This window comes from Tubulanus polymorphus, chromosome 1, assembly GCF_964204645.1.
Source record: "Tubulanus polymorphus chromosome 1, tnTubPoly1.2, whole genome shotgun sequence".
NCBI lineage: Eukaryota > Metazoa > Nemertea > Palaeonemertea > Tubulaniformes > Tubulanidae > Tubulanus > Tubulanus polymorphus.
The window spans coordinates 6,367,696-6,386,892 of record NC_134025.1 but is presented as its reverse complement, the minus strand read 5'-3'; the positions used below and the strand labels follow the sequence as shown (position 1 = coordinate 6,386,892).

The following is a 19,197-nucleotide window of genomic DNA, read 5'->3' as shown; positions in this document are numbered from 1 at the left end:
AGGAACGTACGGAAAGCTGTCAGTTCTAGCTGCTTCAACTCGATCTTAGAACGCTAGTAATCATGTGCTAGTGTCGTGACGAAAACAATCTACCCGCAAATAACCATGGAACATATTCTGATACGAAACTGGGGAAAGTTTAGGTGCCATAATTCATACCTGTATGGGCGACAACACGTCTCAACTCACGAGATTTAAACCTTTAGAAAGTAACACAAAAATGATTCACATCAATGTATAACAATCTCTTTTTTATTTCAGGAGGGTCCAGTAATATATTGACGGAGATGTATGTAATGCGATGATCATGACGCGAACGACTGGCGTGAACAGTAATTATACATGATAATATCATAAATGGTGGATTTAGATGAAATCTCAAGCCGCGTGTCAACTGCATTAAAAATCATTGAGAAAATGTTAATTAAGTATGCACTGATAATTAATGATGGTCTTAGAATGTGCGTATAAACCGTTTCTCGTTTAACCATCCTCCACTCGACCTCTCTGGACATCCTCTGGTTCTAAGATGGCTGTAAATACAACAAATAAGCCTCACACCAATGGAGTTGAATATACGATATTCAATATGGCTGCTGTAGAGTTCAATGCGACGAATATTTCACAAACAGAAGACTCAGGCGATGACAGCGACCAACATAATTGCTCTATTTATTTCCCGTACGAAGACTATACTCAAATTCCAACCGTTCGTTATATATTCATAGTTATTTACTGCGTTATCATATTCCTCTCAGTTTTGGGAAATTTCATGGTCATTTGGACAGTAGTGAGGAATAAACACATGCATACGGCTACCAATTATTACATCGTGAACTTGGCGGTCAGCGACTTTCTCGTATCGTTGATAGTGATGCCGTTTAAACTGATGGAATATACGGTGCCCTGTGAGGCTCACGTTTTCATGAGTAACGCGCTTTGCGGGGTGACGTCATATATACTTCCGGTGTTTGTATTTTCGAGTATATTAACTTTGGTCGCAATTTCTATCGAAAGGTAAGTATCGATTACTACTCTATAACATTTTTAAAATCAAATTATATTTCCATTGTGTTGATACGGGTACCAAATCACATTTTGGACGATATCAAATAGTCACCTATTAAAACCCTATTGACTCAAATATTGAATAATGGAAATCAGATTTTGAAAGTTTCAAGGTCCTCCAGGGAACGAGTTTTGTCATGCATTCAGCCAATGATTTTAGTGCGTTCTGTCGATATTCCACATCACGCATGTGAGGGTGCGATTTCCTGACCTTTTACAGATCTAGTCAATGTCTCGAAACGGATAAAATAGAAACCATGTTCAGCGATTGACGATTGTTTTATGAATTATGAAACTTGATAGATTTTATGCGTTATGTCGAGGCATATAACAAAGAACTGACGGAAGACAAACTTGTGCGAATTGCGTTACTGCCGATGATAAGTTCTGATCGTGTTTCAGTGGAAAATTGGTTTTTGCTGATCCATTAGAAGCAATGTCGGTGGGAGCGTATATTAACGATACAGATGAAAAGCGAGTAATATTAGAATTTTTCAAACAAGTTAACTTAGAAAGTCGCTAGTTGTTAACTCATCTTCGCGAGTATATGGAAAGCGCTATACATCGCAAATATTCATAATGACATGAGATAACTTAACGGACTTCACATTCAAAAACATCAATGTTCTTGTTAGCGTTCTCGCATGTTCTCGACAGTTTAAGCAAACGCACCGACGAGAAGAGTACTATCGGTTGGACTCAATGAGTACATTGAAGTATATTAAGTAATATCAGTCTCCTTACTTGGCCCCGTATCTTGTGATGCACTTTGAGTAATGTGCTTCGAGCCACGAGTTGTTCTAACTGCTGCTAGTTTTCCCAAGTATGCCCGCTCAATGTCATTCGATGACGACAAATTGCCATGTACCGATCCTTAATGATTTGAAATTTCATACCTCCACCGCAGTACCACACTTCAATTCCGATTTCGATTAACAACGAAATAAATTCCTAGGCGTCATAACAAGTTGTTCTGACACCTCCTCAGTATTTAGATTGATTTTCAAAAACGCTGTTGTCGGGTGCTATTTCTGACAGTTATGAAAATTACGTTTAATACTCTTTCAGAGGTAATGGAATCGATTAGGACTTCCGTGGTCGTTCCGTCCATTGAAACCCTTCCATATCATTACGTAGCATCCTCGCCTGCCAGGGTTCGATTGCTGCCCACCGAAGCATACACCAACGCGAACCCTGGCCGCAAACCCTAATTGGTCTATGACATTTCCCAGGATCTCTTGGGCGGACAAGTAGCTAAGCGGGCACCAGTCTATATATATATCAGGGTTTGTGTTGGCGTCAGCTTCGGCGCGAGGCAATCGAACCCTGGCAAGCGAAGATGTTACGTATTTCCGTCAGTCGTTTAACTGATAGATGCCAGTTTAATTTGACTACGAATCCATATCAATATCCGCTGTGTATATATAGGTTAAATTTCGCTTATCATTTTTGCTTGACTTATCGAGTCACGCAATGCGATTGAACGCAACACATGTTCAATCTTATCGACATCAGCCAACTTCAGCCAACAAATCCCCGGGCTGTCAATCATATACGAGAATTAATTAGCTTACTGTAGGAGCCCGTTTCGATAAATCGGGGGCTTAGATTAACACCTACTGTCGTAGCTGTTAGATTTCGTGAAATAATCAGGTACAGTTAAAGAGATGGATGGTCGAGAATATGTAGTAAAATCCTCACTCGAAAGAAATATGAATTCAGGCATCAGAACTGATTTATTAAAATAGAAAATTAGAATTCACCTACTAAGTGCTGTTTGTCATCGCGTTTTAATATTATAGCACTTGCCCCCTGGAATAATCTATCACTTTCTATCAGAGTTATCGCGCTTCAGTAGTCATTTTCAAAAAGAGCGTATTACCCGAAAACGCATTTAATATCATCTAATGTATTTTAAATGGAGGCATTAATATTTCCCGTTAAGACCCGTTGATTATAGGACGTAGACGGATTTAATGTGATTGAATAACTGGTGATAATTTATCAAAACCTCCACAACCGATTGAACAGAACAATGCATGCGTATCAGAAAGGAGCCTTTTTATATATATATATATATATATATATATATATATATATATATATATATATATATATATATATATATATATATATATATATATATATATATATATATATATATATATATATATATATATATATATATATATATATATATATATATATATATATATATATATATATATATATATATATATATATATATATATATATATATATATATATATATATATATATATATATATATATATATATATATATATATATATATATATATATATATATATATATATATATATATATATATATATATATATATATATATATATATATATATATATATATACATATATATATATATATATATATATATATATATATATATATATATATATATATATATATATATATATATATAAAAAGGCTCCTTTCTGATACGCATGCATTGTTCTGTTCAATCGGGGTTGTGGAGGTTTTGATAAATTATCACCAGTTATTCAATCACATTAAATCCGTCTACGTCCTATAATCAACGGGTCTTAACGGGAAATATTAATGCCTATATTAATTAATATATATATATATATATATATATATATATATATATATATATATATATATATATATATATATATATATATATATATATATATATATATATATATATATATATACGTATACCTGTAGGGCCGTAGCGTGCGGTTTAGGTCAAAGGGGATACAACGAACAAAATCCGAAAAGGCCCATTTTTGAAAAGAGAATTTGCAGAAATTGAACAGAATCTCAGGTTTGTCTATTATGTACTCCCGGTATTTGGCATAGAATAGTTATTCTGCGTATCTATTTCCTGTACCGATACGTCAATGGTGGCATCTCTGTGGTGTCAGTAGCGAGGTTAGTAGGATTATCAAAGATCAAGCGTGCTTTGACCCGACGGTTCTCAGACGTTCTTTTCTTCATCAGCTACATGTCAACATGATAAGTTAGTTTTCGCTGTAGAAATCGTCGTCGGCGACTCAATCGTGACTGCTCACACGCATTTTCACTTATCTGCCCATTATTTATATATTCGATGTCGATGACCATCAATCTGATATCCCTAACTGTCAGGAATCATTCAAATAACGCTCGATTCTATATACATATCATTTGTTTTTCCTCCATTAGTAGAAACATAAGCATTCAAACACCAAATGAGAGCATGAATTCTTGCAGATTTGAATGTTCAATCGTACTCTCTCGGAAGGGATTCGAACCTGATGGCATCGCCACACTCCTCGATGCCATCAGGTTCGAATGTGAAAAATGAGTGTCGACTGCCCTTCGCAGATCGGAAATTGGTGATTTCCAAGCACTTTCCACGTTACCACTTACCACTTTCCATGAAACGCGTTAAATGGAAATAAATCGTCGTTTCTTCTCCTGTCGCAATACCACGTTAGTTCGTGTAAAATTCAAGACGCAAAAACAACTCAAAATGCTTCTTATGTAAAACTATCAAGATATGTTTTCAACAGATTGAGTCAAATGCGTTTACTTTGTACAATTCTGACCGAATCGATAGACTATATATGCACCTTTAGAATGTTTTAATGGCGCCACACTTGTCCGCCTAATCATCAAATTCGTCATATATATATTAGACTCTCTTCAAAAATATCGATCTCATATGGCAAACTGTTATAATGAAATGTTTGCTATTTAACCCTGAGTGTTGACAGTATATGGCTTGTTAGTCCGACAGACTAAAGATAAATCAGCATTCACATTGAAATCAATACTGCTAATTCATTGATCGCTTTGAACCGAATACTTAAAGGAATTATAAATAGCGATGTTTATTTCATAGATGAAAGAACCTACATGTTACATTCACTTATTTCCCTCTTACACAATCTTATAGTAAAATCTTATAGTAAAACATGAATACAAATGATCTGCTCTGGCCTACTCAATGCTAGAACCTATAATGGTAGCACGGATATCCGGTCTCATTCCATCAACAATATGCTATTTGCTATTTACCGCCCTTTTTGTCACAATATTAACCGTCAATTTAGTAATGTTCGCTATGCTTTTGTTAAGTGCTTCGTAAATCTTGTAACATTACGATGGATAAGTAACGAGTATTCTTACACGTCACCTAATGTTCCGTGTAATCCGCTTCTACTCCGTCACTCAATGCTTTATCCAAACCAGCCGAGCTTTCACAAGTTTACGACGCACTTCTCGAAGGTTTTAATGTCTTAATTTCCAGTTCCAACTCTCAGTTGATAATATCATAAACGCAAGCACTATTGTCTCCTATAGCAAGAATGAAGTTCACTCCAATCATCATTTTATCGGTCTTCAAGGCATCGCGTTAAGGCTAAATATATGAATAAAATGCCGAATCACTCAAGGGATGGTGGCGCTGCTGTAAGAATATGTTTTTGGTACATCCGCAGCCTAAGTAAAGCATATCACCAGGACAGAAAAGAAGTGAAAATGCCGTTCAAAATTATATACATATGTTCTACTTCCTTCTGTCACGTCAGAACTCGTCCAATTCAATCCTATTGTCATTCGCTTTTACATGAAAACAAACAGCACATTTCCCATCAATGGAATCAGACAAAATACAATTCTCCTCGGAACTCTGCCTGGCTATTTCTTTATGTTCCTGACGTTAGAAAATGATCTCATTGGGACTTGTATATTTGTATTTGTGACGTGCATTCGATCATTCATCCTTCAATAAATCACGGTAAATCGCAGCCGACGGACTCTAGTAAAAACAGTAAGAATGTTGAAATCACTAAAATACAATATATCCTATCGAAATATTTTTTTTTCACACGATATATATATGGTTAATAATGTTCATTTCTAGTGAGACATCATTATATCAGAGTTCTTGATTACTATATTTTGACATCGTGATTCAACTTCAGCGATTGTGCTATTCTAACTAGATTCAAGTTAAAATCGTTAACATAAAATTTGATATGAATGATCTGTGAAAATTCAATATTTTTTTCCAGAGAATTGCACCTCATATGAAAATTGAACTGTCTGTTTGTAAAATAACGACCAAGAGGCAAAAAAAAACTCAAATGATAGAAACTTTTCCTACTGTCAAAAAATCCTTTTCTGTTTGACTGAAAATGACAAACACTAGGAATTGCAAAACAAATATGTCAAGACATTAGACATTCAAAATGATATTTTCTTTTGCGGAATGGTCTTCGTTCTGATCGAAATCTCATTACATGTGCTTCCGACACATCCGTATCAACATTACGAATCCGAAATGATAACATCATTTTCATTTCGGATGAACGGTGGAAAATGATGTACACAATAATATCTGCTTTGGAAACTTCCGCCATCTCATCAAATGAAACCTATGTGTTTCTTTTCGGAAATACTTTGATGAATATCAACTTTATGAATTAATTTCTATAATAACGCGCATGCGAAAAGAAAATATCTGACCACTTTGAGTAGTAGTAACAAATCAAAGAAATCTAACATTTACAAGCTGTCAGCAAAGTCAGAAAAAAGACACAGACAGGGTTTCCTTGACTGCACTAACACAACAACAGTGTTTCCCTGTACTTTGTAATCCGATCAATCACACCATGCCTGCAGGAATAAATGAAATTGATGTTTTGGTAATTTTTCGTTTCAGTGCAGCTTGAGGTCCAATTCTTCTAAATTGGAGTTAAGGTGACTCCCGTTTATGGGAGTTGCCATAGAGGTCTGTCGATATACAAAAATGTATGTCTCTGTTTAGCCTTATTACTGCAGGTCTCATCACAAGCTTTTTGTCAGTTGTGCGTAGGTTAATTAATTAAACAGGAGGAAATGTGGAACCTGACATCCTCGATGTACTTGCAAATCGGATGTCATATCTATCTAACGCCATTTGCATTTAACATTAACTGTTTTTAAATTGTCGATTCGACGTTAGTTATCAGACATACACTAAACAAATAAGCACATATACTCAAAAGACAGAAATTTGATTGTGTTACTAATAAAAATGAGCGTGGGCCGTTTACATCTATTTTGAAAGAGATTTTTACTGAAAATGAATCGAATTGATCGTTCAAATCGTCGTTTGAAGTAAATGTATGTAAGATATTGTCGAAGAGATAGATATGTGCGTATAGATTTTATTGATAACGTAATTGAAGATTCTGACTATTGAATTTTCATGATCCAGCGTCTTGGTTTTTTTTCTGTTCGTCGTTTTTACAGAATACGCCCACCCGAGAAGTAAGAGATATATAGATGTGTAGTTAACAGTGACGTCTAAAGATAAACTGATGGTTCTGTTCTCAGAGCTGAAATGTCACAACGGTTTTCTTTTTAAATGTTCTTTGGTTTTAGTATCCTCGTGTTTTAACCTGCCGTGACAGGAAAACGAATCATGCGTCGGTCTGTTCTGAAAGTCTCCCGCACATCTAACCGGTGGAAGGCGCAGTGAGGCTTCTTAGGTTGGATTTCACACCGCAGGGAGTGTCGTATAACTCATCCGAGTCACGAGAGCTTTTTGCATTTTGTGCGTGAATGCAAACTTCAAAAAGCTCTGGGTCCCGGAAAAATGAATATATTCATTGTTCTTCATCCGATCTTTGACCTGAAAATAGGCCCGCTAATTTTTCATTTCACCGTACGACATTGATATGAACGAAAAGTGGTACAACACGGTTTTCACTGTAATAAATGGAGATGGATCGATTCGCAGCTCGTAACGCACGCCTAAGCCTTTTACGTGATATTCAAACGCAAGGGACTCCGTAATTAGCGTATCACCATTGACCGGCCATCCCGGTGGGCACCTGTTTCAATCACTCAGTACGATTCGTGAGCATTTTCATAATGCAAGTATAAGCCGTTGATTACTATCGAAGAAACGAGTTGTTTTTACATGAAATACCGTAGCGGCTCAGATTCAACATGTATTTTGCCGATAAGGGTCAATTCCAACCACCCAGGGACATTAATACATTCAATCTCGTCGTTTTTTAAGCTTCCTAAGTATAAATAATGGTACCGGGTACTATTTTAGAACAACCCTATCGTTTATGTAATTACTGATACGTAAAAGTCATTCTGGGTTTTTTTAAAAGTCTCAAGTGGATAAAAACGACAACATTTATTCATCAAAGAGAAATCAACACTTCCACTGGGTAGAAATTGCCTCCGGTTACTGCGGCATTTTATTGTGCGCGTGTGGATTTCTAGCTTATTAAGTGATTACTGTGTTTCTCGCAGTATATCAGACTGGTGCACCCCGAAGATGATCGTAACATGATCCCTGTTGACTTACAGCTCAGAGAATAGTTGAACATCAGACAGAATCTCTATCTGTTTATTTCGGTACTAAGCGTGAACCTGTGTACAGATTTTTTTTTGGTAAACCCTATGTCATAATATTGTGCCGACGATGTGATCGCATTAATCGGATAAAGAGATTAACTTGGGAGTAAGTTTCTTCTTGTTTTATGAGTAATTCAATCTGGCAACGATAGTGTTGCGTCTCGGGTCGTTTGAATTCCCCTGAGGGGAACCGCCGCACTAAACAAATCGCTTTTCACGTAAAATATCTCTGTCAGCGCGTTATTCAATTGTCGGACGAATAATGTGACGAACAGAATTTTTAAGTGTTCTTTAGACTATTTTTTTTTTCAATAAATCCTCTTACATTTCTTTCACGATTTTCTGCCACAGAAGTTCTGCAACCCGTTATATGGAACTTTCTTGCTGAAATATTGTTCTTGCGGAAAACTATAGTTTTTGTGAATAAAGATATTCATCAATTGCAAATTTAATATTTGTTATTACACATTTCACAACGTTACATGCGTTTTTATGATAGCCATCATTAGTTTGGAACTGGAAGATGTATCAGCGATCCTGACTCCATTCTCCAGTTCTCATTTCTGTTCTTAATACGTGACACGAATCTTAAAAATGTCAGGCGTCGGGCTACACACAACTAATTACATAGCGACGAAATAATATCTGGGTCCAGTTCCACCAGTGAGTAGAGAAACGCAGAGTTGAGACTAGTTCATTTTCAATGAGTTAACTCAGAGTCAAAACTGGATCCTGAGTTTTGAACATTATAGTCATTGTCGTTGTCATATGACATTGATGCATTAAAGTGATATAATTTCAATTTGTGTACATAACTAATTAATCAAATCACAAAAGTTTCGTTGAAAGCATTAATCACAATACTTTTTTGTAACATATTTTGTAACACAAAGGTCTTGGGGAGAAAATTCCAAGGTCACTCGGCTGTAAAAAGGGGGCGCGCCCTCCGCGACCCCCTAGATCCACCAATCTTGTCATTATGAAAAATTACATGATTTCGAACACTATCATGCTATCATTGCTATCATATGCCAGATCGAAGCAAAACCATTTTTGTTCTACTATATACGGCAACTATTACATGATATATGTATCTTTCGATTCTATGCGTATTTCCTTCTGGCAATATTTCCTCTGGCATTTTACCTATGGTATATTCTTACTTCTGGCATTATTACCGCGTACCTGGAGAAATACGTACGAAATATCCATAAACGCAATTAGATAGACAAATCAATAGAAACACACCCAGTAGAAAAATGGGTTTTGTAGAAAATTTGACGTGTTTGTGGTTCTTTTTTTCAAAATATCTGGGCATAAGAATTCACCCTGAAGCGTCCAGTCTTTGACTTCCGACATGATGCCTGATTAGTAGAATCTCTAGGGATATGCGGGTAAGACGACAGAGTGGCAGACAGCCCAACCATAATCTAAATTACCCCCACGATATAACGTTACCAACGACCGAATTTATCACGGACTTAGCGGAAGAAAAATGAGATTTGTAGAGATTTATTGGAAAGAGATTCAAGGAAGCAAACAGACCAGCAGTCCGTTTTATTGTGGACCTTTTGGTCCGTAGCCGTAAAGATTTGCACAATTGAATCAACTATTGATATCGCGTATCAACATGCGTTACGACATTAAACAAACTTCATTACATTGTGTCTAGAGATAACATAAACCGTCCAGAAAAACCAGAATAAATAATTTGTGATGAATTCGATACCGCTTTTTTGTCTGGTTTATTATTAATATACCAATCAAACAATACGTGACGTAGCGAAATCCCAGATAGTAGATAGAGCCTGTCGAAATGGAAGGCTATCATATAGTGCCCTGCTGCATTTTTTCATAATACTATTCCTCGTGTTCTCCTCTTGTATCTCAGCTAGTTTGATATAACGCGAATCTTTACTATTTGATTTATGATATCAATAACGCGACGATATAATATTCTGCTGCCTATTCCATAATTAACTTTCGCACGAGAATGATGTTCTGTCTTATATTGTTTTTTCTTTTGTACAAAGCAGTGGACTAGCATAGTTATCTAAGCGATCTAATAGAGCTATTAACAAAGCGGTATTGTATTTAAGAAAGGCAGCGATTCGCAATGTATTGAAGAAGTTCCACGGAAAATTGACGAATCGATGAAGCCCAATGGTTTTATTTTGATTTCCATTCAGAGAAACATTACATTCTTGTTTCATACAAAAGTAAATGAAGAACAAGCGATTGAAAACTGCGTCTGAAAGCGCACATTCTCCTTCACGTAATCATCTACAGAAATATTATGATGCGACTCAGGTAGCAGAGGAATGCAATGCCATATTCAGCAAATTAATATGATCTTATTCGCAAGCCTTTTCGTGGACAGAGATCAATGCCTATCACGCGTACATCTACTTAATAGAGGATGCTTAACAGTTTGTTCATCATCATGGGGTCAACGATTCTGTACTGTCTCGACTTTATTGCTTATGCCCCCGTCGAGCGCGGAAAGCATGAAATATGTTATTTTCTGTGATAATATCACACAAACATATTATGTTTGTGTGCATTTTCCATCGTTATTGCCGAAACGACATACAGATCCTCTATTCGAACAACAACGGCCGATCTCGTTGTGCTACATAATGAACTATGTGCTTATTGCCTCTGCTATGTAATTGTCGTTGTCTCTGTGCATCTTTTATAAAGGATATCAACAAATCATCATAAATCATTACAATTACTAAAGAAACGTATGCTTTGCGCATGTCCGGAAAGATCGTTATTGTCAATAATTCAAATTCGTTTTATTCAATTTTCAAGATTGTAAATGAAAAAGAAGAAGCGATAAAATGTACATAAAGTGACCAATATATGTGTGTACAATATTCTTAAGTGGCATCCACGGCATTTTGTGATATTCAGAAAAATTGGGTTTATTTGGATTACTGAAGGCCAATGGTTAAGTTTCTCGATTTAAATTTTTCAATGTCAAATCTAATCCGTTGGAGTTGACAAGTTAGCAGAAAAAGAGCCAAACATTTACAGCGAGGGCAGATACGATACGATTGAGCGATGCAAAAGTCTCCTTCCTTTTTCAATTACCAGGTTGTGACTGAACTATTGCTGATTTCAATGAGTGATCTTATAGAAACGATGAATATGGTTTGGCTTATCTAAGGGACACAGCTTGTTTCAATCAATTGCAAATTTTTTTTTGCCATTTCGAGTAGTCTTGTCTTTGATGTCGATGTTGATTTTCATTTCCAGTTCCTTGATATGCGGATTATAATTTGCAGTGCTCTATATCACTCTAACGACAGCAGTCAGTTTCACATACGCAGCGTGGAAAATTTGATTCAATTTAAATCAAAACTCGCAGACAGAATTTTCATTATTCCACATTTTAAGTCTGCAAAATTGGCCCTAAATCACGGAAGCGAAAGCAATTCACGATTGGAAGGAGGAACCTCGCTGCCAGCATAAAATATTCCATCGTACGCTCCAATGTTCTGGCTCGTGGTAGCACAATATGTCGACGATTACTTCACAACGGAATTCTGATGTTAGATGGTTAGTTGTTGGTCAGTATTGACTTTTGTTATACAAGGCACTCCATGGAATAAAAATGAATCATTTTTAAGACTCCAATAAACTGATAGAGTCTGATATAAGATATATAAGGCAAATATATATATATATATATATATATATATACTCCTTCCAGGAAACTTCTACTTAACTTGATGTTCTGTGTTAGTCGAAGCCCTTCCAGCATCTTCGAGCGAATATGTGATACGACCATCCCGAGGGTTCACTTACTAATTTATGGGTATTTCCGGAACAATATACGGCAACCTTCGCTTCAAGTCAATAATTTGTTCTACAACGTACCGGAAGTCAGATGCCTCATGGCAGACGAAATAATTCTCGTACTCTCCTAATTTGTACCATTTATCACCGGGGAGATAATAGTTATCCGAGATAGGATGCGCGATATTTCTCAGCGGGACTATCGTTATCCGCGTTTACTACGATCGGAAATAATTAATAGTTCGAACGAATGAAAAAAAATAGACGATATTGAAACAGCTTTGAGAATGGGCGAGATTCTCGGCGAACGTTTCTCGTTGCGTGATCGAAACACTTTAGCAATAGCATTGCCATGTACGCAGGGCATCATCAGAATATATTGTCAACTGTATCACTTTATAAACAAGTTAAAATAACGCAGTATATTTGATTTTGCTCGTGGGTAAAATAGATTCTAATTAAACCTCCGTTATTTCTCTTTTGCATCGAAGTGACACGTTCAGCCTCCAGTTATCGGTGGCCACGGCAGCTCATAACAAACGTTATCTCTATTATATTGAGAAACTTATATCAACAGTGTGGACGACTATCTCTCGAGCGCCAGGCCTGTACCCACCATCTAACTGACCCATCGCTCATAGCAAATGTAAAGACATTCGATGTTTATGTGTTTACGGTTGTTTAATTGTCGATTATATGTTTCCTAATTACAAAAAAAAACGGAAGTTGTAGGCTATATTGTGTTATAATGAGGGAATGGATGCAATCGATGTTGATACGAATCTAACGATTGTGTTTCCGAGATATACTCTATCTAGGGTTTTATTTCCACAGCAAGATAGCTGAGCAACTTCATACCGCTAATCTGCACGATAGCGCTAATTCTAATCGTCACGCTCGGAGAGGAAATGGAGTAGTTACTTCATCGCCGGATGATCGTCACGGGAACGATGCAATCGGGGATTTCTGTGGACATTATACACGGACGATCGCGACGGCAGGTTACCGACTGTAAATTTATGTTCCAGATGTAGTTTTCAACGCACAATAATTGCCGATCTGAAAACGTGCGAAATCATAGAACGAGTTAATTGGTGCTCGAAATTAAGTTCATTCGATCGTACTTTTTTATAGTCCCTTGTCGATTATTTGGTTAGCTTTAATCAACAGCTGAAATGGATTCATTTCATACACGACGGGCACTATCTAATCCCCAGTGTTCTGAACATTACAAAGATCCCCCTAAAACCGATGACCTCGCTTTTGTATTGAACATCTCCCACGCTTCGTACGTAACCCACGGAGGTCTCTCCGAATGTATGACCCCAGTCCAAACTCAGATGATTCAACTTGAAAAGGGCACACTAAACTCATTGAAGATCTAGGAGGCCGGTGATTCTTCTGTATTCCTGTATACTCACTAGTAATGTAGATTCATAAAATGATACCGGAAGTAAAACAATCTAGAATAGCACAAGCATATTTTGCAATGCATTGTAAACAGAAAGTTGAGGGGACGTGAACAGAAGACTCTCTGATTCAATCCACATGAAGTCTTCATTTCGGTAACGTGCGACTGGATAAATAAATAAGTGATGATTAATGATAACGTTCCTCAATTTTTGCCATTCTTTTTGGTATACTTTAAGCAAATGTTCTCTACAGTCCATGTAAGTAATCTTTTAGTCCCCATTTCATCTTAGAGTTATCGCTAACGATGTTAACTAGCACATCACCGACAAAGAGCCGATGAATATGGAAGATTTTGACTAAAAGATTATGCATATACAGAAGTTGCGTGTGCATATAGCTAATTGACGTACAGAAACTTGAAACCTCCGTCAGTATTTCTGGATAACCTTTCAACGGACAGAAGAAGTGAATGTCATCGTTATTAGAATGATGCATTAGCACCGTACACATCTTAATGTGGACAAAAAACTAATGGTACGGAAAGTGGCTACCATGCGGTAGATCTTTTTTCAATTTTGAAATTTCGAATTAAATTCGATATTTCGAAATATCAAGCGCTGATTTGACGCGATTCATTTGCTATAATGTTATTTAATGTTATAATCTTTTGACCCTTCATCATAACCGTCAGAGAACATATGCCGTATGTTTCTCCCAATGTTGCCTTATTTATGTGGAACTCTTTGGATTCAGAGATTTGGAAAATTGATGATGTAAACACATTTAAACACAGTCTGAAGCATCTGCTTCGTACCGAACTGTAGATGCAGTTTTCACTAACCTCAAAGCGCTGGTGAACATTTTTCAAATGTAACAGGCGCTATGAAATCTACAGATAATCATCATTATTATCGATATAATTTCTGTTATAGTTTTTTTGTCTCGGATTTTTTTTGATGCAAAACTACCACTCAATTATTTTACTCAGCTGTGGTTGTCCACCGTATAATATAAACACCATGAACGTACAATAAATTGCAGCTGTGTGAAAATAAAAATGTTGGTTTAACAATTAGATAAAAATCTAGCAGTGATATTTTCATAAAAACATATGTACAACAAATTTGCAATTTGATTGATTGGATTCGTGGCGCTGATCGCATATAATTAGTTATCCGGAAAATCGTGAGCAGACTCCTTAAACAAAACCGAGAACAACTGTCGACGTTGAATAAATTATATAGGATAAAAAGTTATTGGTTTTATCATACGGTTGAATCGTATTCTGCTGCAAGAAAATAGTCTAACTTAATCAGCGCAGGCCGCAGTGCGGCAGAAAATTTGTATTGGAAATGAATCGGATTGAATAATCCCGATCACAAAACAAAAATCTGCCTGGCTTCATTCGGTGTAAAATTGAATCTCACGCGATTGTTACGTAAATCAGGCGTCCTATTTTACACATCCGTCGGAGAAACCGCACAACTGTGTAACATAATGGCAGTTGCACACTATATAACTAATAATTTGCAAATGCACTTTTCATTTTTATAAGTAGCCATCATATTCAATTGATTTAAAGCATTGCCTGATATCAGCGCTCAATGATTGCTTAGAGAATCATCGACGTAATTGGGAATCTGTCCGGCAATCCATAGTTGTGGACTAGCACGTGACTACCTACGTTGTGATGCCCTTCGAATTTTATTGTATTTCTTTCTTGCAACAGACGATTTTCACAGTGTCTTATTACATTCCGCGGAGAAAGTGCAAAATGATACATTTATTCTAGATTTGATCGGTATTTTCGTCGTGGGTTCTATTGATGGCATTGATTGATGCTATCAGTCAAGCAGATGTGCAAGGATACTTGAAAGAATGGAAGTCGTTTGCGCAGTCTGCAATCAACAGATAGTCAAACAAATATATGAAATAATCTTCTGGTAAACCGTCCAAGATCGTTGCATTTTCAAAGAGTGGCATAAGATATGCAACTGGATAGTATAAAGATCATACAATAGTTCATCAATATTTTCCATTCCGGCCATTAAAACGCCAGTTTTGATACAACAAGGAACTGTCTACTTATAGTAATATATGTTTTAGCACAAATAAGAAATATGAGGAAGTTCGTCGAAGAGTATGAATGTATGATAATATTCCTTTTAAAAATCAGAGAAATATTTGTATCTTCTTTCAGATATTACGCCGTTGTTCATCCGCTGAATACGATGAGATTCCACAGCAAATCTCGGACCAGGAAGATCTTAGCTTTAGTCTGGCTTATACCCGGAATAGTAGCTATTCCTTATACGTACGCAACTCGCTATGACTTTGCCGTTGAGAGTCATTACGGGAAATTTTCTAGACAAACGTGCAGAGACAAATTTGAAGAAATTGACGAATACATGTTCGGCGTGCAAGGTACCAGGTTTCGCAAGGGATATTACATTTTCTTGTTCGCAACTATATATCTATTGCCTTTAACTATGATCACATTTACTTGCGTGGCTATTGCCGTCTGTCTGCTGAGACCGTTAAAAGGAGAAAATGATATATTGAGACGACGAAATTCATTTCAAAGACGATCTTATCAAAGACGAGAGGAAAACAAACGTAAGGTAGGTATTTTGAAAAATGATATTTTGAAAATTTTTGTGGGAATTGGGGTATCTTGCAAATCCCCTTTGACATCACCAAATGCCATATACTTTGTTATGATATGATAATAGATGATATGAAAGATGTATATTATCATATGCTAGTTGATATCATCAACGCTATGGTGATGTCATCGATAGCTTACAGGGGACAGCCGTCTTCTAGAAGATCTTGAGCTATCCCAATCCATAACAAACGTCCCATTAATCAGTTTCTCTATTCATTCTTTATTTGTACGATTTCGAAGGATGTAAGTGCATTTCATACAAATTATGTTTCTGTTTTTACCTACCCACCGAGCACAGATCTTTAATTTCACCGAGTTCATACTTTCACAAAACACCTGATCTGAAGGCCAATGTTCACCGTGTATTTGTCATATTTGTCATAACATTAAAAGCTTTTAGGGCTCCCTTCGCCAACTGAGAATCCTTTAAGCCCTTGTCATTTCCGTGTATGAATACCTATGACTAAGCTGGCAATGTATTCCCTATAATCCATTGGAGAGAATTGCGGGGATACATTATTCAATCAATGAAAGTCAAAGTCTTCATTTCAAGCTCTGAATAATGCTTATAAGTTTTCAATCCATACATTGGACAATATTGGGTAATATTATTTTCGCTTGTGTGTTTGGCGCACCAAATGCCACCGGTAAAAAGAGACTCTGAGTAAAAACATCAGAGGTAAAAATCGAAGTAAAGATACCAGAGTTTGTTTCAACTGAGAAATGGTAATTTGATTGGTAAACTCTTACACCCCATCGATCATTCCGGATGTCTTAGCTCCGTATTATGACGTAAATAGTCCCCGTACTGGAAGCAGAAATGTCAATGGGAATCTCTAATTAACGCACAGGAATAATCTAGTTTTATTAAAATTCGTAAAATCTCATAGTTACGTCAAATCACACAAAAATCGTAGCTGATACGTACCCCGACTAACCTCGCAAAAATAATTTTCTACGAATGGCGTGTATCATGTTATGAATCTTTTGAGATATGATTGTATTGTCTTTTTACCCTTGATGTGTTGTGTTCTTTTTTTTTCTTGGAATATGACAAGAAGAAATACAATATCATTGATATTTCAAACACACCCGACTTGTCTGAAATAGATATCGAAATATACACGCACCATCCGACTAATTCACTTGATTTATACTGAGCTATATATAGGTGGGTGTGATAGTTGATTAGTGGGATTTCAATGTAGATTATAAATAAGTCGGTTGTATTTGAATTATCAATTGTATGATGATATTGATGATACAAATAACCACTTGTTAATGAGAGTTATGGAACATCATCATATAATTCTATGGCTATCAAATAGGTTGTGAATTTACGCCAGAAAGTGCGCGGATATCAGTAAACCGAATGACCTCGAAAATTCTAAGAAAATTTACAAGCAAACTGTAGAATATAATTCAATCGTGGTTTTCTAGCCCTATTTCAAACCAAATGTGCTCCGAGCGTTTTTCATTCTCCTTTCAGTACATTGCCAGTAACATGAATAATGATAATTTAACACCAACAGAAATTGAAACGGATGTAAATCCCATCTACCGAAGAAAATACAAAGCCGATTAATTAGCTGTTATTGTGAAATAAGGCTGGCGCTAATGTCTTATTAATTAATAGAGAGCGGAAGTTCGCCAAATCTGCATAGGGTGAAATCAATTATGGCGCATTTTAGATTAAGAACCATTAGCCAACAAATCAGATTTCTTTATTCGGAAATAAATCGTTTGTTCCTTTCTCCCCTTCATTTGCGCTGCTACAATTTCCGCCAACGTTGCCCGATATTAAACAACCTGAAATTGTCCGGACAGGAAAACAACCTATCGTAAAAAATTGTTTTCATATATCTTTTCAGGTGGCAAAAATGGTAGTTGTCGTGGCTTCGGCATTCTTCATTTCATGGACCCCATTTTACATCGTAAATATGGTATCATTATTCACACAATTCATGATTCAATCGAACTTTCTGTTCACTCAACTGGCAGTTCATTTATTCGGGTTCATAAACAGCTGCGTGAACCCTTTTATCTATTCGTTAATGAGCGATCGTTTTCGGAAAAGTTTCAAACAGTTTTTCGGCGCCATGTTTTGCTACATGTGTTTCAAACGATTCAGTCCGCGCAGCAAACGACACAGAGGAAGTACGACGATGTCGACGCACACACATTCGACCTTGGCAATGGACGATGGCGAATTAGCCGACTTTCACGGTCGCCATAAACTAAGAGCAATATCCGATCATTGTCGATCGCGATCGGCTAGTAGCCTGAAATCGCACGGTCTGGTCAAACGACCACGAACTAATGGTAAAATACGATTTACAAAAGACGATTTAGATTTACGCGACAATCTTAAGTGTTTACTGCAAGATGATTTACAGAATTTTAAACCACGTGTCTCGTCGAACGATCACGTGGTCATATCGGGTATGGACGCTGCTGCAGACAAAAATTCACTACGCCCCCTGTTGGCAGTTACACCGGCTGACGACTGCCATTTATCGAACCCCAGTAATGGCGCCTACTTAGGGAGGCAAACTTCGTATTCTGAAGGAAACTTGAACGAAATTGACACGTCATTAGACCACAATTTTAGTGCAAACGACAGCGAAAAATAATGCTCGAATTATTTACGGTTTATAAGTAAACAGGAAATCAAAAATCGATGTTTCATGATTTGATATAACGGCCTCGTCTAGATTTTGCTGAGGTTGGCATGAATGAAAATTATGAATCTATTATCGTATATGTATGTTAAAATTGATATAGAAACCGAATCATGTATAAACTGTAAATCAAACTACGTTGCTAAG

General features: G+C 36.5%; 1 protein-coding gene across 1 annotated transcript; it reads left to right on the top strand.

The window, feature by feature from the left end:
- The first annotated feature begins 589 nt into the window (after positions 1–589).
- On the top strand, positions 590–19,002 carry LOC141915537 (QRFP-like peptide receptor). The gene is made up of 3 exons (XM_074807103.1): positions 590–1,017; positions 15,902–16,322; positions 18,241–19,002. Exons 1-3 carry the CDS (start codon positions 590–592, stop codon positions 19,000–19,002), a joined length of 1,611 nt encoding a protein of 536 aa, XP_074663204.1.
- The last annotated feature ends 195 nt before the right edge of the window (positions 19,003–19,197 follow it).